General features: G+C 48.7%; 2 protein-coding genes across 2 annotated transcripts in view; one reads left to right on the top strand and one right to left on the bottom strand.

Annotated features, from left to right (window-relative positions):
* The window catches only part of PPT1 (palmitoyl-protein thioesterase 1), a 276,709-nt gene that overhangs the window by 240,581 nt on the left and 15,665 nt on the right, over positions 1 to 20,463 (bottom strand). The window lies entirely within an intron of this gene.
* CAP1 (cyclase associated actin cytoskeleton regulatory protein 1) overlaps positions 1 to 20,463 on the top strand; it is a 28,919-nt gene that overhangs the window by 5,704 nt on the left and 2,752 nt on the right. Inside the window, exons 2-11 of the mRNA XM_063140814.1 lie at positions 7,192 to 7,313; positions 8,243 to 8,343; positions 9,460 to 9,537; positions 9,986 to 10,129; positions 11,495 to 11,580; positions 12,543 to 12,648; positions 12,763 to 12,949; positions 16,113 to 16,303; positions 18,170 to 18,293; positions 19,739 to 19,821. Coding sequence (XP_062996884.1) covers positions 7,202 to 7,313; positions 8,243 to 8,343; positions 9,460 to 9,537; positions 9,986 to 10,129; positions 11,495 to 11,580; positions 12,543 to 12,648; positions 12,763 to 12,949; positions 16,113 to 16,303; positions 18,170 to 18,293; positions 19,739 to 19,821 — 1,212 coding nt within the window. The 5' untranslated portion in view covers positions 7,192 to 7,201. The remainder of the gene's footprint in view (positions 1 to 7,191; positions 7,314 to 8,242; positions 8,344 to 9,459; positions 9,538 to 9,985; positions 10,130 to 11,494; positions 11,581 to 12,542; positions 12,649 to 12,762; positions 12,950 to 16,112; positions 16,304 to 18,169; positions 18,294 to 19,738; positions 19,822 to 20,463) is intronic.

Raw genomic sequence — 20,463 nt, 5'->3', positions numbered from 1 at the left:
GAGGGTGGGCTCTTCAAACTGATAAATACAACGAAATAGAAATGGCCGTTACTGTAATCCCATTCCATCTCCTTCCCTCATGCTTTTATAGAATGATTCTATTATATTCGCATCTTAGTTGTCTACTAGTGAAATGTGGAAACTAGAAATAAATGGGCTGTGGCAATTATTACCTCTTTATTCAGCCCAGCCTTGCAAACAAACTGTTCAGTTCAGTGAAGTTTATTGGCCATCCAAAAAAACTTTCAGCTACTAAAACTGACCAGCTATTGGCTTATGAAAAAAATATCTTACTAGACCGCCTGCCTACACACACCTATTTTAGACTCTTGTAGTTTAAAAGATGTTTTGGAAACTTCTTACTCACCACAGGAAAGAGGCCTTTTGTAAACCTGATCTTTTCCTTTTCTTCCCTTTTCCTTCGCTGCATGGAATTACCCAACTTTATCATCACAACAGTCCCTTGAGTAAGTGATCCTGAGAGCGTATGATTGGCACAAGGTTACCCAATGAGCTTTGGGGCAGAGCAGGGACTCAAATCCAGATCTTCCCCAGTTCAGGACTGACGTTTATCCAAGTCCAACACTTCATAACGCTTGTCGAACTAGAGAACAGCAGTAGCCATTCTGCTAGCTAGACACACCAGCCTCTTGACCTCTATAGCCATACTCCATAGCTCAGTTGTAGAACACAAGCTTTGTATGCGAAGGTTTCAGGTGGAGGCCTGGGAAAGACCCCAACCTGAAATCCTGGAGGCCCACTGCCAGTCAGAGTTGGCAGTAAAGAGCTAGATGGATCAATGATCTGACTTCATATCAAGTAGCTACCTATATTCCTAAGATGGCTGTTCACGTTGGCCAGTGTACTTCTGACCTGAAATTGGCTGCAAGCAGCGTTAAACATATGAATCAGCAGGCCAAAGCACAGAGGTAGAGAGTTCAGTATGTAAACTCCCACCTCTTACAGTGTGATGCAATAGAGTAGGGGCTCTCAGACTCTTTATGTGCAAGGCCCACTTTAGAGAACTGAAAATTTTGAGCCACAAAATGGTAGTACTGGGGCTGAACGAGTCACAAAATGGTGGCAAATGGAGGTGGACTTTGACATAATCATCTGGCAGTTACTAATATCACTTCCTTTTTGGTATCTAAGCTCTCTGGAAATTGCTGGATTCTTTGTACAGTGATTTCCTTGTAGGAGTGAGTTCCATAGTTCAGCTTTCTTCATATTAAGTACAGACATTGGCTCTGGATGTATCAATCTGGCATTCCTATTTTAGGCAGAATTTGCTGCTCCAGAGTTCAAAGATGGCCTCCCTAGGCCTGCTACCTTCAGGTGTTTTAGACTACAACTTCCAAGATTCTGGGAGGAGCTCTTACCAGTGAAGTGATGCTGGTTTCCTCTTTTTTATAATTTAGTTTTAAATTTAAAGTAAATTTAAAAAAACTGCTGTCTGATATGATTTCCCCCCCCCTTTTGTATGATCTTCATTTGTTGCTATAATGTCCAAATGCTCAAAGCTGAAGCGGGCATATATTGTTGTAAGTCCGGTTGTGACATATGGTGAATAAATCTCCACCATATTGCATAAAAAGATAGCAGTTCTGTTTTTCCTTGGATTAGAAGCAAACCATGAGTTAGTTTTTCTGGTATTTATTTATTTTATTTATTTATTTATTTATCATACTTATACCCCGCTCCTCAGCCAAAAAAGGCTCTCAGAGCGGCTTACACTTAGGAAAAAAGACAGTCCCTGCCTTCAGGCTTACAATCTAATAAAGACATAACACACAAGGAAAAGGAGTCAAGGAGGGAGGGAGGGAGGAGAGAGAAAGAAAGAGAGAGAGAGAGAGAGAGTCCAGCAGGAGCAGGCCCCGATGTTACTTCTGCCTGCTCCTGTCCCCTCGGTCCTTCTTCTTCCCCACAGGGCCAAGATGGCAGTTTGCCCTGGGGGGGCGGGGAAGAGTCCAGCAGGAGCAGGCCCCGATGTTACTTCTGCCTGCTCCTGTCCCCTCGGTCCTTCTTCTTCCCCACAGGGCCAAGATGGCAGTTTGCCCTGTGGTGGTGGGGGGGAAGAGTCCAGCAGGAGCAGGCCCCGATGTTACTTCTGCCTGCTCCTGTCCCCTCGGTCCTTCTTCTTCCCCACAGGGCCAAGATGGCAGTTTGCCCTGGGGGGGCGGGGAAGAGTCCAGCAGGAGCAGGCCCCGATGTTACTTCTGCCTGCTCCTGTCCCCTCGGTCCTTCTTCTTCCCCACAGGGCCAAGATGGCAGTTTGCCCTGTGGTGGTGGGGGGGAAGAGTCCAGCAGGAGCAGGCCCCGATGTTACTTCTGCCTGCTCCTGTCCCCTCGGTCCTTCTTCTTCTCCACAGGGCCAAGATGGCAGTTTGCCCTGGGGGGGGGGGAGAGTCCAGCAGGAGCAGGCCCTGATGTTACTTCTGCCTGCTCCTGTCCCCTCGGTCTAATGTATTGCCACAGACCATATATTTCAATACCATACCAATAAGTTCAAATTGTCCAATTTTTCCCACTGCTGTGTAATTGTCTGGTGAGCGGCAGTTAGTAATAATAATAATAATAATAGACCTTTACATTTCAAACTTACATTAGATTCTTTGTATATTGATAATAAAAATAATTCTGGATCATATACAATCCTTTCTCTAGTAATAACCATCAATTCTTTATGCACTAATTTCCAAAATCCCTGTATGTGTATCATTTATTTTCATAAATGAAAATACGTGCCTTTAATCAGCAGCCTCTCCAACAGAGCTGGTTGCATGTTGAAGTAATATGTGCTAGCTGTATTGGTGTGCTGTCTGATACGATGATAGAAGCTGGAAGCTGATTCTTTCTCTCCCCCCCCCCCCCTTTAACATTTTTGCTTGTCGTCCTCAGTTGTTTTAGACTACAGTTTCCAGGATTCCTGGCCATTGGCCATACTCTATTTCTAGTCTTTAAAAATTATTGCTGGCCTTGTTCAGACAGCACGCTAAACCATGCTGCATACCCACAAAATAGTTAATGGAATGCATTATGCATTCCCTTAACCATTTTATGGTTAAGCAGCATGGTTTAATGGGTTGTCTGAACCAGGCCACTGTAAAAACAACAACAACCTTTTATCTCTTTCTAACCTGCTTCAACCCCCCTCCAGCTCCTTTCCCTCGAACGTGTCCATCCAGCCATTTTAACTCAGTTCTGCCTTCTTCCTCTTCCCCTGACACACAGGCATGTATGCACATGAAGGCTCCCCAGGCCCCAGTGCAACTGCCCAGGGCTGGGTTGTTCTGAGGTAAGATGGGGACGGATGGATGGACCATCATTGCAGCCAGAAGGCACAGCAGCAGCAGCACCAGGCGCTTCTTACTTCTCTCTCTCCGTTCAATTGTCCCTTTCGCCACCACCCTTCTTCCCAGTTTTTCCTCCCCCTCTACTAAAGACAGGGTTCTAGGGTGGTTTGTAACCCCCCCAACTCCCCTTGCTGGGTTCGGGCATCATGACAATGTGTGTCTGGCGAGGGTAATTATGCTCATTAGGCAGCTTGTAACCAGCATGCGATGGGGTGGGGGGTGGGAATTAGCCACAGTGGCTTCCCTCAGTGATCGTGCAAACCCAATCATTGGGCTGGCCCAGGTCTCGTTTGGTGGGTTGCCATCATCAAGGAATACATGTCTGTGTGCATCGGTCAGGAAGAGGATTGGGTTGAGAGGGGTGATAGAGAAGGCCCATAACGCAGTGACGGAGCACCTGTTTTGCATACCCCCCCCCCCCGCCTTCAGATCTTAAATACCCTTCCTAAGAAAGCTTGCCTGGTTGCCCACATTGCTATATTTTCAGTGCCAGCCTATGACTTTCCTATCCTCTCGGACATTTTAAGTATTTTAGTATGTTCGGCATTTAAGATCTACCATTTTAGCCCTTGTGGTGCAATTTAACTCTTATACCTGATGGTGGGTTTAGTTTTTGTATCTTTATATATTATGCTGGGTTGGTACGTCTTATTAGTTTTCTGCTGTGTTGGGTTTTATTGTTTGGTTTTTGTTATATTTTATTTAAAGTTGAACTGTACAATGCCCAGAGAAATCTGTTCTATGAAAAGTTTAACAAATGTAATAAATCTTTCCAGTCATCCATCCCCCTTCCTTTGCATGTTTTGCGTTTTTTACTAATCGTGATATATCAGGGCTTCCTCTCCTTTATTTTTTATTGATGGGAGCTGTTTTGGGAGACAATAATTGTCTGAAAAGTGGAATAAAAATGCTGCAAATAAATGATTAATAAAAGTAGGTGGGCTAGTTCAAAAATCTGTGTCAAGGTCTACAACAGTTACTCATTTGTAGGTGAGGCTGTCCCAAATAGAAATGCTTCTGTTGAGGCTGGCTGCATTATTGCCTGATCTAAATTTCTGTTTGCAGCCACATACAAGTCAAAACTGCCTTTCTCTTGGCCACTTTTAAAAAGCTTGGGGCCCTTAACGCCTTGTGAGAGTCTGCATTGGGGAACCTCCCCTAGGAGTACTCCACGGGCAAGACCTTACCCTAAAAAAGAGAGAAGCTGTCTTATTACTGTTGCCGCTTTTTAGCAAAGCCCTTTATGGAGTCTCTTCCCTTCTGCTGTGCTGGCATTTGCGTGGGGAGACATAAGGATTGCTTGCTTCTACAAACTACAGCAGGGTCTGGTTTTCTATCCTAGTATCCAGCAGGTGTAGATAGGAACACGGAAGAATACTAAACCTCCTTACTTTCAGGACATTTTCCCGTCCTCAACAGCAGTGTTGTTGGGAATTTGTGGTTATCCAGGAGATATTTCCATGTTGGTTTCTGCATTCGAGCAACCCTGAAAGGGTAACCTGCCCTCTTCAGTCTGGACAAGTGTCAGTATTGTGATCAAGCTAATCAAATGAAAATGAGAGAACCTCCCCTGAGTTTGCTGGCTTGCTTAGTAGCTGCAGTTCACCTTTCTGTAAAAGGGAAGTCCGTGTCTTTTCCAGGAAGGAAGCGCTTCTCTTCCTCTTCTTTGAGGCGAGCGTGTGTGGTGAGCAGGATCAGAGCATTGCATCAGGCAGCGCTCGTCCCCTTGCTGGGTCTTCTGATGGTTCTCAAAAGTTGCAGAGTGGAGCATATGGAATACCTTCGCTTGTCTCTTTTTCATCAGAACTTGCAAATAGAAATCTACGGTGACGTAAACCACACTTTGCTTAGCCGGCTTCCACAGCTGACATCTTTTTCATATGCTTGCTTTGTTGGCCTTGGCCTGGGGCTCTTCCGTGCAGCATTTTCCCATGGCAGGCCTGGTTTGGGCTTGCACCACAGTGTAGGCTGGCATTATAGCTAAGCATGGATCAACCCAAACTGCAGGCCCTCTGTGTTACGTCATTTAAGTGTCTGACTGGGTGAGCTAGAGGTGTTCCTCGTAGACACTGCAAACTTGCTGTGCAGCAGTTAATCACATCTGCTTGGAATTTAAGGCGCAAAGAAGCCTGAGGTATTGTTAAGTGCGCCTTGTTTGCCTATTCTGGCCCTGCCTGGCAGCCAGTGACTGGGGGCAAACCGTTCCCTGGTTTAATTTGGAACCCTAAGGCAATATAAGGGAATAATTCTCTCAGCTGGCAGCTGTGATTCATGCTCCGAATGCTGGCCGTGATTCATTGTGCAAATGACTTAACTGATTAAAAAGTAGCTCGCTGGTCCCTCCCAGCATTCCCATAGCATTAGTTTGTCCAGGGGGGGGTGGGGAGATGAATTCTAAATGGTCTCCCATTTAGTAGGCTAAGGAGCAGCCTTTGTGCTCCGTCGAAGGAGGCAGCTAACAAAACTCGCGTGCCGAAATCCGTTCTTCTTTGGCATTCCTTGGAAAACAAGGTCCTGTGCAAAAGCATGAACAGGGGAGTTATTGTCCGTGGACTTGGGCAGCCGCTTGTCTCGGCACGTGTGTGTCATTGGCCTGGCATGCTAATTCCACGGCTGCAGTCACGGGACTGGGTTCCTTAGATGGTTTTGCAGCTCCTTTGGAAAAGGTTGGCCTCAGGTAAGCTTGGCGGCTCTGGGCCATTCCTGGGGAAGCAGAAGAGAGCTTCTGAAGCAACTCCTGCAACCCTTCAGGATTAGATGGCATATCTTAGTTTAAAGTTCTTATTGCTGGTAATTAAGCCTTAGAGGAGAGGCATTTGGACCTTTTGGAATGGAGAAAAAACTGCACAAAAGTTGGACAACCACCAAATGATCAGTGGGGTGGGTGGAGGTGTAGCCATGTGGGGAACCCCAGAAGGCAGGATTTGGCACCCAAGGTTGGAATTTTATATCCCTGTTCTAGCATCTCATTACACCTGAAAGCTGGTAAAATGGAATTTTATCGCTAGTAGATTTCAGGGCCCACCAGAAATGGCTCCTTCACATAATGCATGATAAACTTTACTAGCATGATCTGATGGGAACTTACTTGGCTTTAAAAGTGGACTAGAGAAATTCATGGGAGGGATAAGTCTTATCAGCGGCTGTTAGTGATAATCCATTTAGCTGTTGTGGCTGTCTGGATGCAAGGGACAGAATGCAGATGCAAGGGACAAAATTTAGAGGAAGTTACTGATTGGAGGCTTCCTGGAAACTCGCCACAGCTGGAAGCAGAATGCTGTGGTTGATGGGTCTCGGGTCAGATCCAGTGGGGTGGTCTTATGTTCATTGGAGCCGTGTCTTTATTGCTGTCACTAGTACAGGCCTACAGTCTGGGCTCATCCTGAGCCCTTTGTCCATACTAGTCACAGTTAATTGCTGACCCCCTGCTTCTTGATGCTCCTTTGGTTTTATGGGAGCAAGAATATAGTGCTCTTTTTGTGGGTCCTGATAGGGAATCTCTCACTGGGACCCTCCACCCAGTGAGCATCTGTCCTGTGAGCATCCCTCCTTCCTGGGTTCCCACCTTGTGACTGCCACTCCATTTCTAGACTTCTTACTCCCCCCTCCCCTTTTCAGGCATCCTCGTCTCTGAGCTTCTGGCTAGTGCTTTGTTCATAGCAAGGAGTTCGTGCCAAAAAGGTGGCCAGGAATCCGTAAATAGCTTTCAGTTATACACTGTTGGCTTCAATGTGAGATTTGCCCTCCAATCAGTATACTGTAAGATTGTCCTTGGATTAAATCTGTTTCAATATTGGTTGCCTCAGCTCTCTTCCTAATGTGCGGTCTCACTTGCCAGGCGCTGAGAGATGACAGAGCTGCAGAGCCTAGTCGAACGGTTGGAGAAAGCTGTGGGGCGCTTGGAGATGGTGTCTCATGGTCCTGGCACGCACGGCGGTTATGGAGACGGCTCTCCGAAAGGTAAGCTCCCCAAGCTGAACGCAGCCCTTTACATTCACGAGGAACAATCTTAAATGCTCTTATTTAGCACGCTTGATGGCCAGCAGGTATTATTGGCTTTGTGTAAATAGGGGCGGGTGGGAAGTAAATTGCCTTCCTCCTCCTCACCACCAAACGTAGGAAGAGCATTACTGTGCTGTCAGGTCTGATTGTAGTGTATTTCTTTGGAATCCAGCTGTTTTCTTTTAAAAGTAAGCAGTCTCATCAGGGTGAGGTCTCTGGTGCAAGTGGGCTCAGTTCAGACAACACATTAGTTAACGCAGTGTGAGAACTCCACTCAACGGTTGAGTTTTTAGGGGTTACTCCCCACACAACATGTTCTAGCTCCACCATTGTGTGACTGTGGGCTACCGTGGAGTTGACTAAAATCCATTGTGACATTTGATTGACAGTTCCTCCACCCTCTCTCCTCTTCTGGTCCTCCCAATGGTATCCCATCAGCCATTGCTGCAAAAAACCAATCCTGGCGGCTCTCCTAGAGCGGCACTCACTCCTTTCGCTGCTCTTGCTGGGGAACTCTGTAGCCGGTGGGAAAAGTCCGTTCAATGCAACGGAAAGCTCCACAGAGCCCGCCACACCACACAAGGATTGTACAGGAACTCTCCTCTGCACAGTGTGGATATTCTGCGTGGAGTGTTCTCCAAAGAAACTCCACTGTGGGGTGGAGTTTTCCCACCAGACAACCCATTTCTCAACAGTGGTGTAACAGCTTCACCATGGAGTTCTAAAACCACCGTTGAGAAACGTGTTGTCTGAATTGAGCCATAGAATGCCTTGCAAAAGTGTGCCTGGAAGATGTTTGTTGCAAACGTGACTTGCCAGTGCCTCGCACCGAATCCATCTGCTGCCTCTCGCTTCTCATCGTCTGCTTTCCTCTTTTCCTCCTACAGGACTAGCTGAGTATGTGCAAGCTTTTGACTCTCTCTTGGCGGGTCCAGTAGCTGAATATGTGAAGATAAGTAGAGAAATTGGTGGTGATGTCCAAAAACATGTAAGGCTCCTGGTTTCTCCTCTTTTCCTGTTTTAGAAAAATGTGTGCCTACAATCTAGATTTCAGCCAATTGAGACTGAAGTTTCTCTTCCCCTTCCACTCTCTGAGTGTTGAAAGTGAAACAATGAAGGTGGCACAATAAAGATGAATAGTGCCCATTCATCCCCTTATAGTCTCCATTCATGCATTTTGCAAGGTGTTGGGGTTTGGGGGCAGTGTCTCAAAGACCACCACCATGACTATGAATCTTAGGCTGTGTCTTATTCAGCAAAAATGTCTGTTTCATGTCTGTTGGATACAACATCCCTTTAATAAGGGATTGTCTAATTTGGCTAATTGCTGGTGGTGCAATACAGCGAAGGCTTCTTTTAAACATTGTTGGGAGGTTATCACACAGATAAATTATGTACTGGAACAGTCTTTAATATTCACTGATGTGCGCTCTCTTTTACATTATTAATGTACTTCATGGAAATTAACAAATGGTCCATGTAAATGGATTCTCCGTCCCCTTTTGACAGCTAAAAGCCTGACATTACAACACTGGAAGGATAAACACTCACCACCTATAATGCAACACTTTCAATATTTGAATGAGTAGCATATAGACACCGCTTTTAAATGGATACTTATCTGGATATTTGGTCTGCTTTTGTTGAAACCTGTGTATAATTGCTAGAAAGTTGTATGCATTTCATATAAAACTATGTGTGTATATTTTTTAAAAATGGAAAAAATAAATTTTGGGAGTATGGCCATGGACTCATTTGTGGGCACCGTTGGAGGTGTCTGTCTGTGCCATGTTGGGGACCCCTTGTTTAGGCAATATCAGGAGGAACTGTAGAAAACATCCATCCGTACAGGTCTTCAGAAGTCATATAGATGTCTTGTTGATCTTATCCTTAACTTGTTACAGCTTCAAAAGTCCCCCCACTTTTTCCTTTGGCTGCTTTCAACTTTGATAGATTACAATGGGAATTAATACAAAATGGATCATATGTCATATATACAACTCAGTCCTCTTTGGGTAAAGTCAGTGCTCCTTTCGTTAGCCTAATGTTATCCCATGACATATGCAAGCAGTTCATGCATTCTTCTTTTTTCTTCCCCTTTCAGGCTGAGATGGTCCATGCAGGGTTGATGACAGAGAGAACTCTCCTGGTGATGGCATCTCAGTGCCAGCAGCCCACAGCGGTAAGTGTACAAAACCCTCCATATCTCAGCAAAAGAGATGCAAAACTGGGTCAGGGAACTAGATTCCTTTTTCCAAAGGATACTCCCTTATGAAGGGGGAGGCCTCTAACCCAGACAAGGACTCTTTTCAGAAAGTCAGAATCTAAATTTTGAGAGAACCTGGTGGTACCAGGTTTGGTGATGGGTCATTCAGTTGGTAGAACCTGGTCCAGAAGAGGGATTTGGATTGGGTGGGAAAGTGGCACCCTTTACAAATACAATAAATATAGCTGTTTCCCACTTCCAGCTTAAAGACATGGATGTAGTCCTCAGTACACAAATACTGACACTAACCGGGGGAGGGCATCTAAATTACGAGAGGAAGAGGAAACACAGAGGCAAGGTGGGCTCTTGTGTGTAAGTCATTCACATGTTGTCGGGCTCAGTTTCTGTAACTTTGCTATTGTAGAACAACTTCTCATCCCTGCTGAAGCCAATATCGGAGCAGATCCAAGTGGTCCAGAGTTTCCGGGAGAAGAACCGTGGCAGCAAACTCTTCAACCACCTCTCGGCAGTGAGCGAGAGCATCCCTGCGCTAGGCTGGGTCGCCATGGTAAGCGGAACACTGAACCTGCTGCTTCTTTGTCCAAAGGTGTTCTGAACCTTCCTGAAGGTGCTTACGCTCTTATTTAAGATGGTTTGTGTGTGTGTGTGTATTTATACACTAGATAGGGCAGCCTTCCTCAACCTGGGGCGCTCCAGATGTGTTGGACTACAACTCCCAGAGTGCCCCAGCCAGCTTCGCTGGCTGGGGCATTCTGGGAGATGCAGTCCAACACATCTGGAGCGCCTCAGGTTGAGGAAGGCTGCACTAGAAGGTGAATATTGCACAGATTGTATGCCATGCTTCCCCAGCTAGTATTTGTGTTGGTGGGACCACCCTTACCTTCTCATAGGGTGAATCTACACTGCTGACTTAAATTAGTTGAACAACCATTCCCTCTCTGCAGTGGAAAATGGGAATGGTAGTTCTGCGGGACAAGTACAGAGAACTATATAACCGAAGCCTCAGCACCCCTTCCGTGTTACAGTTCCAAGGGTTTTTTTTTAGGGAAAAATCCTGACAATTAAAATAGTATGCAACCAAGAATATGGCTCAGTTCAGACAACACATTTCTCAACGGTGATTTTAGAACTCCACAGTGTAGTTTTTACACCATCGTTGAGAATTGTGTTGTCTGGAGGGAAAACCCCACGCAACAGTGGAGGTATATATATATATATATTTTAAAAAACCACTCCACGCAGAATATCCATGCTGTGCAGAGGTGAGTTCCTGCACAACCATTGTGTTGCATGTTGTGTGGCGGGCTCTGTGGAGTTTTCCGTTGCGTTGACTTTTACCATTGGCTACAGAGTTCTCTGGCAAGAGTGGCGAAAGGAGCAAGTGCTGCTCTAGAAGAGCTGCCAGAATTGTGGTTTCCCCCCCCCCCCAGCAATGGCTGATGGGATACCGTTGGAAGGACTGGGGGAGGAGAGAGGGTGGAGGAACTGTCAAACATCGCAATGGATTTTACTCAACTCTACGGTAGCCCACAGTCACACAACAGTGGAATTAGAACATGTTGTGTGGGGAGTAACCCCTAAAAACGCAACCGTTGAGTGGAGTTTTCATACTGCGTTGACTAACGTGTGGTCTGAACTGAGGCCCTTTCAGCTGTGTTGGCAGGCCGTAAGCTTTTACTGCTCTCTGTATCTTGAGAACACGCACAGTCCTTGTCACCTAATTCTCCCCACTTCAGAGACGGCGTAAGACTCCACCGGAAGGCCCTAAACTGGTTTAGAGATTTCTTCCCATTTAGCATGATCTTAAAGCATTACATTCAGGGGATCTATTTACGAGTATATGTGGTGTGTTTTCAATGTGCCCAGGTTAAAAATGTGAACTTGTGTCCTGATGTGGATTCTCTTCTTGTAGGCCCCCAAACCAGGCCCTTACGTGAAGGAAATGACCGATGCCGCCATGTTTTATAGCAACCGGGTCCTCAAGGAATACAAAGATGTGTAGGTTTTGCTTGCCTTTAAAAAAGAAAGAGAGAAAGAAAAGGGAAATGTGGGAGGCTGCAGGCAGCTGATGGTTCTTGGGGAGGTGGCTTTGGGTTGCCCTCTGGCAGTGGTGGGGAACATGTGGTGCTCCAGATGTGGTCGGGCTGCAATGGTGAGGGAGTGGCAGTGGAGCAACAACTGGAGGGCCACACATTCCCATCTTCATCCAAGGATAGTAAGAAAGGAAGGTCCCTTATACTAAGTCAGACCATGGGTCCATTGAGCCCAGTATTGTCAACACTAACCGGCAGCAGCAGTTCTCCAGGGTTTCCAGGCAGGAGTTTTTCCAGCCCTATCTGGAGATGCTGTTGGGGATTGAGCCTGAGACTTCCTGCGTGCCAAGCCGGGCCTCTTGTCACTGAGCCAGGGTTTCTGCCACTTCATTAAGCCTTATCCAGGGCTTTACAGCTTGAGCTCCTGAGGAATGAGACCGGAGAGAGGGCAAGAGGGGAGCAGAAATCCTGGAGTTTCATAGTTACATTGAGTGGACCAGTACTGGCAGTGATGGTACTCCCTACGTGCAGCACTGGGTTTCCATTCTCTGGAATGGGCGTTTTGGTATATTGAGTAGGCCGTGAGTTCTTGAGCTAACCATTCAAAGTGGTTAGTTCAAGAATTCCTTGAAGAGGAAGGTTGGGAAACGTGGAGGAAGTCCAAGGAAAGTGCTCTGTCAAAGATGGGGTGCTATTAGTTGAGACCTAAAGATGTGGGGAATGGTGGGGGGGGGGCATAGAGATGCAAGAGGTGACCTCATAGAAAGTAGTGAGCCTGAATAGAGTAGGGTGGGGCCATTGGGCTTCATTGCCAGAAAGCCATCTGCAAGCGAGGGGGCAGGAAATCTAAATTTCCTGTTGCAGCCAGCGTTTCAAATACCTCGCTGACCTAGACCAACTAGTTTGCCTGGTTCCTCTTTCTCCTAGAGATAAGAAACATGTGGCCTGGGTGAAGGCTTATCTGAGTATCTGGACAGAGCTGCAGGCGTACATTAAAGAGCATCACACCACCGGGCTGTCCTGGAGCAAAACGGTGGGTACAGGCTGCAAGTTCACCTTCAGGGTACCTTAAAATGCCCCGGCTCGATCCTCTTTTCTTGTTCTATTTTGCAATGCCTGGGTTGCCTATTTTTTCCTTTCCCCGCAGGGACCTATACCGACCGATGTGGGAAATGGGTCTCGGGCTCCTCCTCTTCCTTGTGGGGGCCCCCCGCCCCCACCCCCTGGCCCCCCGCCTCCTCCGGCTCCTGCCCCCACAAGTTCTGGCTCTGATGACCCTGCATCTCGCTCAGCCCTTTTTGCCCAGATCAACCAAGGAGAAGCCATCACTTCTGGTAGGTGAAATGCTCCGCTCGGCGGCAGTTCTGTGCCTCTAGGCCAAAACCCCACTTGGGGTGTGAATTGCGATCTTTCCACATGTTTAAAAAAATGTGGCTTTGGTGGCCTGGAACGGTTTCTTTCACTTCCTTGTTCAAGGAGGTGATGTCAGGCTGCAGTCCACCTTTCCAGCTGCATTTATACGGGCGTTTTTTTTATCACCGGGTGCCTCTGAAGTGGAAGATTTATTTTATTTTACCTCATTGCTGTAGCAGCGTGCGCCTATCTTTTACAGACTTGTTCTCATGGCCGTCCTGCCACCTCGTCCACAGCGTGGCAGAAATGGAATCTGTTAACTCGGAAAGTCGAGTTGGTAGTTGTCTAGATCCCAAATTTCTGTATTCTGGTTTAAGCCACTTGTTTGTTTGTTTATTTATTTATTTTATTTACAATATTTATATTCCGCTCCCCATTCAAAATTTCAGAGCTGTGTACAAGATAAAATAAAATAAAAACAGAATTAAAACACATTAAAATACATTTTTATTTATTTGTTTATTAAATTTATACACTGCCCCATAGCCGAAGCTCTCTGGGCGGTTTACAAAAGTTAAAAACAGTGAACGTTAAAAAGTATACAAAATTTAAAACCATCAAAAATATAAAAACAGTATAAAACAACAGTATCCATTTAAGCAGCAGTTCTGGGGTCCATAAAAAAGGATGAGGATGAGTTCTGCTCAACAGGCCTTCATTGAAACATTCCACAAACGGGTTTTGCTTGACAAACAGGCTTTTGGCCTCACTGTGCAAAGACTTGTTTATTCATTCATTTATTTATTTATTTATTACATTTCCATCCTGCCCATTAGCCGAAGCGCTCTTGACTTGAAAGGAGGATTCTCTTTCCTTGGAGAAATGGGAGGCAGATGGTGGACGCACTGACATTTGAGTCCTGCGTGTGGGTTTCTGGTCGACAGCTGGTCGGCCGCTGTGTGAACCGAGTGCTGGACTAGATCAGCCTTCCTCAACCTGGGGCGCTCCAGATGTGTTGGACTACAACTCCCAGAATGCCCCAGCCAGCTCTGCTGGCTGGGGCATTCTGGGAGATGCAGTCCAACACATCTGGAGCGCCCCAGGTTGAGAAAGGCTGGACTAGATGGACCCTTGGTCTGATCCAGCCTCAGAGCTCTTCTTACCTTTTGGATGGGGGAGTGGAGATACTGGCGAAGAGTGCATAGTACCTTTGGGCAGGAATTTGGACTCTGGGAGTTGCAGCGGTCAAGGGAGCGAGAAGGTCTTTCCGTTGAGCACGCACCGGATTTGGCTGACACAGCCTAAAGCTTAAGAGCCCCAGATTTAGCAGGGATAACTTGTATTACCCCTCCGGAGAACGGTGGCACTGTAGGGCGTTACCCTTTCCAAGGCCCCAGGCGCTGCAACCTGCCCTGTGCAAAAAGAGTTCTGCCGTAAGCCAATGAAATTCCCCTTTTCTTGCCATTGAGGGGAACCAGTTAAACGGAGGGTGTTCTGGAGAGCTGGCTTAGGAGGCCGCTGCTCTGCGCCTCTTGCATCGACCGCAATGCAGCAAACCCGTGCAGAGGTCTCTTCAAGCAGCGCCTCGCGCCATCTGGATGCCAGCGGAATACCTGCTGAGCTGTCAAGACCCGGGACCTCTTTTAAAACGTAACGGAGGCTTTAGAGCATTTTACCGTGCAGCATCTGCAGTGCGATTGACAAAAGGAAGCTGCTGAAAGAGGGGAGAGAATGGGGGGCGCCTCTCACCGTGGGCCGTTTGGATCACGGGGTCTCTGTTTTTATGCAAATTGCGAAAAGCCTGGAATGTTAAAATATTCCATTTGAGGGATGCCTCGTCTCTAGCATAATGAGCATTCAGCCTTACAATATGTGGACCTTTTCACTCTTGCATAGCAGGCTTCTCACTGGATGCCTGGTTCAGTAGGCTTGGGGGGTGGGGCGGGGAGTGGAAATCTTTCCTTCCCAGGATGCCTTGATTTATTAAAATTTAACTTGTCTCCAATCCTTGTAACTAAATAATTAATTGGGGAGGGGGGTGTCATCCCATTTTACTTTTACAAAAAACCCAAGAGGTAGGCTAGGCTGAGAGTGGAACTTAGACCAAGTCAGACCCTTGATCCACGTCACTTCATATTGTCAACACGGAGTGGGCAGCGGCCTTCCAGGGTTTCAGGCAGGAGTTTTTCCTGCTCTGCTTGGAGCTGCTGTGGATTGAACCAGGGACCTTCTGCATCCAAAGCAGGCGTTGTGCCACTGAGCTTTGGCCTCGTCTGACTTGGCAAATGGCTCGGCCAGGTGGCTAATTAAGCCCAGGTCTCCCTTGTCCAAATCTGGCTTTCGGCTCGCTACTGCTACCCCACGCAGGCTGGCCCAGGGCCTGTGTCTGCTGCTTAGGGGCGAAACGTCCCAGGAAAGGACAGAGGGCTCGATCCTCTAGGGAGGCAAAGGATTGAGAACGAGGATTGAGAACGGGGCTTCACGGTCCAGAGAACCGCTGAAAGCCCCCTGCCAGGTTTGGGAGAGAAGAACAGTGCTGGGCGGGAGCCAGGCTGCCTTGGGGGTGGCCCCTCCCGCAAATGCCTCCCGAATGCCACTCTTCCAATCTTTTGGGAAGCAACGCAGATCCGTTTGTAGTAGTAGATGTTCTGAGGTTTGAAATACTCTGCCCTGTGTGGGTCTTTTTAGTTCTGCTGTATTTATTGCTCCAAGCATCCTGTTGGTCTCTCTTTCAATTTGTAAAAGCTGTTTGAGCCTCTCGTAAAGGCAACGTAGGAATGTGAACCAAGAGGGGACTGATTTTGTCTAGGAGGGCACAACCATCGATGGCGCCGGCTTGGGCTGGGGCTACTTCCTGGCAAGTACTCGGGAGTAAGATGACTTGCGACAACCAGTTCTTGGGATCTGGGGTCTGGCGATGCTTTTGTGGCAAGGGAGCAACGGCCGCACTGCGCTTTCAGGCACTGTCTGGGTGGCATCCGGTGCCCGGGGCTTTGAGGAAGGGGAACTCCGGCATGGGGAGCAGTTCCCACACCGCCACAGTAGCATGAGGCTGGAACGGGTTTGAAACCGCAGCTGCTGGCCTCCATTCCTAAAGCTGGTGGCATCTTAAAGGTGTTACTGAAAGGCTTGTTTCCCTCCTAGGCCTGAAGCACGTATCTGATAACATGAAGACCCACAAGAACCCGTCGCTGAAGAACCAAGGCGGCTCAGTGCGGACGGGACCCAAGCCTTTCACGGCTCCGAAGCCCGCCTGTGCTATCAACCCCTCCCAAAAACTTCCCACAAAGAAGGAGCCTCCTGTGCTGGAGCTGGAAGGCAAGAAATGGAGAGTGGTGAGTGCTGAGGGGCTGGAATGCTGGGTGGGGAGGGGGGATCCCGCATGGTGCAGATGCCCAGTTACCCCCCCCCCCTCCCAAGGCGATGCTTTCTGAGACAGCCAAGGTTTGGGCCAAGAACCTTTGCAAAAGCATTGCAACCCAGCAGCCTTCTCTGGGGCAAGGTCTACTCTGTGCAAGAGTAGAAAAGGCATGGAAAGTGACATAGGCTGTAGACTTTGCCTTCCTGATTTAAATAAAGAGAAATGGACCCAGCCCTTACCCTAGGCTTGAGGGTAGGTGGGGAATACCTTACAACGGGTGCAGAATCTCAGGCCTGTGGGCCAAATGAAGCCCTCTCGGGGTCCTGATCCAGTCCTCCCCAAGTGGCCACTCCCCAGGCCCAGCTCAAGGCAGGTTGCCGCCTGAAGCAGAAACCCGCCCCCCTTGCACCCCGTGGCCTCCCACCGAGTGACCAGTGCACCTGCCTGCTGCCAGGCAGCTTGCTTTCCTTAGCGTGGACACATGTGCCCGCATCAACAGCGCACTGCCTGTAAGGTCATTCTGCCTTCAGGAGCTGCGCGGCGCCTGCACGTCCGCCCAGCGCTGAACCTGAAAGCAGAAAGCCCTTACAGAGGCAGTGCGCATGTCCCCGCTAGGGAAGGTAAGCCGGCTGACCAGGTTGGGAGGCGTGGCGCCCGCGTGGGCAGCTTCTCCTTGGGCCTGCTGCTCTTCCCCTCCTCCACCGCCTGCTGCGCCCGCTTCCTACTGCTCAGTGGTAGGGCTGGCCCTGCCACGCCCCCTTTCCCCAATCAGTTGGTGGTTTCCTGGCTTCCGGGTGGCTCTTCTCCCTCCCCTGCCCCTTCTCAAAGGTTGACATTTCTCTCCTCAGGCCTAGTGACTGGCGGGAAGAGCTCCACACTAAAACGTACTGGCTCAGCCCTCGGGCTGAAAGAGGTCCAACTCTCCCACCTTATAAAACCCGGAAGCCAGAAGGGCCGGGGTGAGAGGCTGCCAGGAGTCAGGCGGCGTGACTGCAGGGCCTCCCCCCTCTCCAGAACGAGTGGAATCCTCCCCTCGTGCGACACGTGCAGCCTGCATCATCCCCCTTCCTCAGCCCTGCCGCCTCTGTCCTGGCACCCTCTGCTCCGTGGGCGGCTGACTTCTGTATTCTCAGCCAGCCATGGCTGTTCTCAGCCATGATGCTCGCAGGAGGGCTGGAACAGTTCAGTCCTTTCCAGGATGCACGTGGGAGGACAAGGCACGAGCCCGGAGATGAAATCGGGGCTGCAAATACCTCACTCTGTATGCAATCAGGGGTGCCAGCACTCGGACGCCACAGGGCCCTTTTTCGCTAACAGTAAATGCAGCCTCCTGCCTTTCCAGTATAGACTGGCAGGAGCAACATAGAATGGAAAATGGCAAAACTGTTACCGCCTCCGTGTGTACCTAGGCTGAGACGGGAGAGGTCTGACTTCTGCTGCATTTTGGCTGTGCCTGATTAGGGTGGCTGACTGGTTTTAAAGAAACATGGAAGGCACAATTCTTTGCTAGCTGGGGTATGCTGGGAGTTGTAGGCCATTTTCCTGCCCGAAGCATGCGTAGGATAGTGTCTGAAGTCTACAGTTTATGAATCAGTCAAGTAATTGGTGAGATTGGCATTATAAAATAGTCATGAGTCAAATCAAGTTTTGTTTTTAGATGATGCATGTGTCATGCAATATTTTTAGAAGTATTTACTAGTTTTTTTAAAGTCTGCTGCCCACGTTTTCAGATTATCAAAAGTTTTCCTTCAGACACATCTGCAGCTCCTAGTGGTCCCCAAGGAAGGGGAGGTGGCTAGAATAAGAGGCCCTTTCTCTTTCTCTCTCCCTCTCCCTCTAGGAGAACCAAGAGAATGCCTCCAACTTGGTGATCAGTGACACCGAGCTGAAGCAGGTGGCCTACGTCTACAAGTGTGTGACGAGCACACTCCACATCAAAGGCAAGATCAACTCCATCACACTGGGTAGGTTCACATCTGCTGGGGACGGGGGGAAAGCAGGTGCGGGGCACAGGCGAAGAGCCATCCTGCTTGAAAACGTAAAATATGCCATCTCTGGGAGTTGCTCAGGGAGAAGCGTTGGAATGGAGATGGCTGCAGGAAAGGACGCTCTTCAGGCACCTGACGTTGAAGCATGGTTGTCGGACCAAAGCCAGGGTGGACCTGGAATGCCCGGGGGGGGGGGGGGGCAAAATGACGAGATGTCCCAATAGGGAGTAGCGAAGCCAAAAAATGGCTTGCTGGCCTTTTCTGACTGGCTGCCCTCCAGATGTGTTGGACTGCATCTGTGAGGCTGATGGAAGTTGTCCTACACATCTGGAGGGCACCCGGTTGGGGAAGTCTGCTCTGTCAAAGCCTTTTACTGCCCCGTGCCGCATGCCCCGGGGGCTTTGGCGTGTCTCCTTCAGGGGCAAGAAGCACTCATTCTTCCACCTATTTGTAGAGCATGTTTTTTGGTCTTCTTGAACTTCCATTTATGCTGTTTAACAGCAACGGGGGTCTCTAGCTGCTGCTGAACAACGTTCAGATATATCCAGCCCCCATCCCTGAACATTAGTAAATCTTGGGGTTGACATCCAGAATCAATCCACGTGCTGTTTCTCTTCACACTTGGATGGGGGGGGGGGGGGGAATGCGACAGACACGTATTTATACAGCACTAGCGATAGGGTGGTGCTTGTTAGAGTCTTGTAAACGAAAGAGACAGGTCTCTGCCCCAAGGGGCTTACCTTCTGATGTGGACGGCGAGGAAGACCACAAGGGAGAGAGAGGAGGGGGGGGTCCAAAGGGATAAATGGGAGTGAAAAGGATAAATGGCTCGGGTACTCCTGGAGTGGAGGATGAAGGGGTTAAGACAAGGCCTTGTGGAAGAGGTTTTTGAGGTGGGATTTAAGGGAAGCAGAATGTCTGAAGATGCCACCTTGAGTCTAAAGCTGCTGGGAAATGAGGCAGGGATCGAAACGCTCCTTCCTGAAACCGGCCTTGTAATCTTCTTTGCCTGGAGTGGGCAGCAGCTGCACCTAGTCAAGTAACCAAGAGGCAAAGTGGGCTACTTCACGTCCTGCATGAGGGACACCGCTCCTAGCCCTCATGCCCACTACTGGCACTGTGACCGTAACGCATCGGCATACGATTAAATCCACCTTCCTGGGTGCATGAAATACTATGGGAACAGTGGGCCTAAGTGGACCCAACTCCATGTTGGTTTGCATCCTTATTTTCCTCTTTTCCAAGCGCTTCCCCCGTGTTTCAGGTGGGGCGGGGGCAGGCAGCGGTTACAGTGAGTTTCCCATGCGTGGGCGGCCGAGGACGTAAACCTGAGCATATTATGAACCGCCACACTACGAGCTGCAAGGTGAAAGCCCGCATTGAACGGCCCCTCCTGTGCCATTTCTGTCGCTCTCCTGTAGATAACTGCAAGAAGCTGGGTCTGGTGTTCGACGACGTGGTGGGCATCGTTGAGATCATAAACAGCCGGGACGTTCAAGTTCAGGTAACTGCGCTCACCTCAGTTCCTCCCAGCACTGTAACCGCCCCTCGCCCTGCCTTGATTCTTCTGAAGAGCAGAAGCTTCAACGCGGGAGAAGGCTGAAGTAAGCAAAGCCTGTGGGCGCCGGGTCCCTGAGTTCAGTATAACAGGAATCCCTGATTATCGGGATCCCGGCTGTGCTTCGGTGCTGCTCTTCGGCCCTGAAGAGCTTCCGGAATGGTTACCCCAGGCTCCTCTTGAAGTGTTGTTGGGGCACAACGCCCATACTTCCCAGCCAGTGTGGCAGTTGGGAGTTGTGCTCCAACACTTGCAGAAGGAACCAGGTTGTGGGGAGGGGCCCTGAGTTAGCCGTTCTGGAAGCCTTTCAGGGCTGTAGAGCAGGAATCAGACTATGATTGGTGCTCCGATAATCAGGAACAGGACGTATTAACTCTTACAATTTATGGTTTTAATCTCTCATCTTCATGGAAAATACAGAAGAGCTATGGATAGATGATTAAACTGGAATCAGTAGGATAAAACCTTGTAAATAGCAGCTACAAGTCCTGGGCAGATAAAAAGGTCTTCACCCAGCACTGAGAAGATGACCAAGTTGGCAGCAGGCAGGGAAGGGGTTCTAAAGCAGCAGCCCATGCCATCACCCAA

The sequence above is a fragment of the Elgaria multicarinata genome, chromosome 13 (assembly GCF_023053635.1).
Source record: "Elgaria multicarinata webbii isolate HBS135686 ecotype San Diego chromosome 13, rElgMul1.1.pri, whole genome shotgun sequence".
Taxonomy (NCBI): Eukaryota; Metazoa; Chordata; class Lepidosauria; order Squamata; family Anguidae; genus Elgaria; species Elgaria multicarinata.
This window is presented reverse-complemented; position numbering and strand designations above follow the sequence as displayed.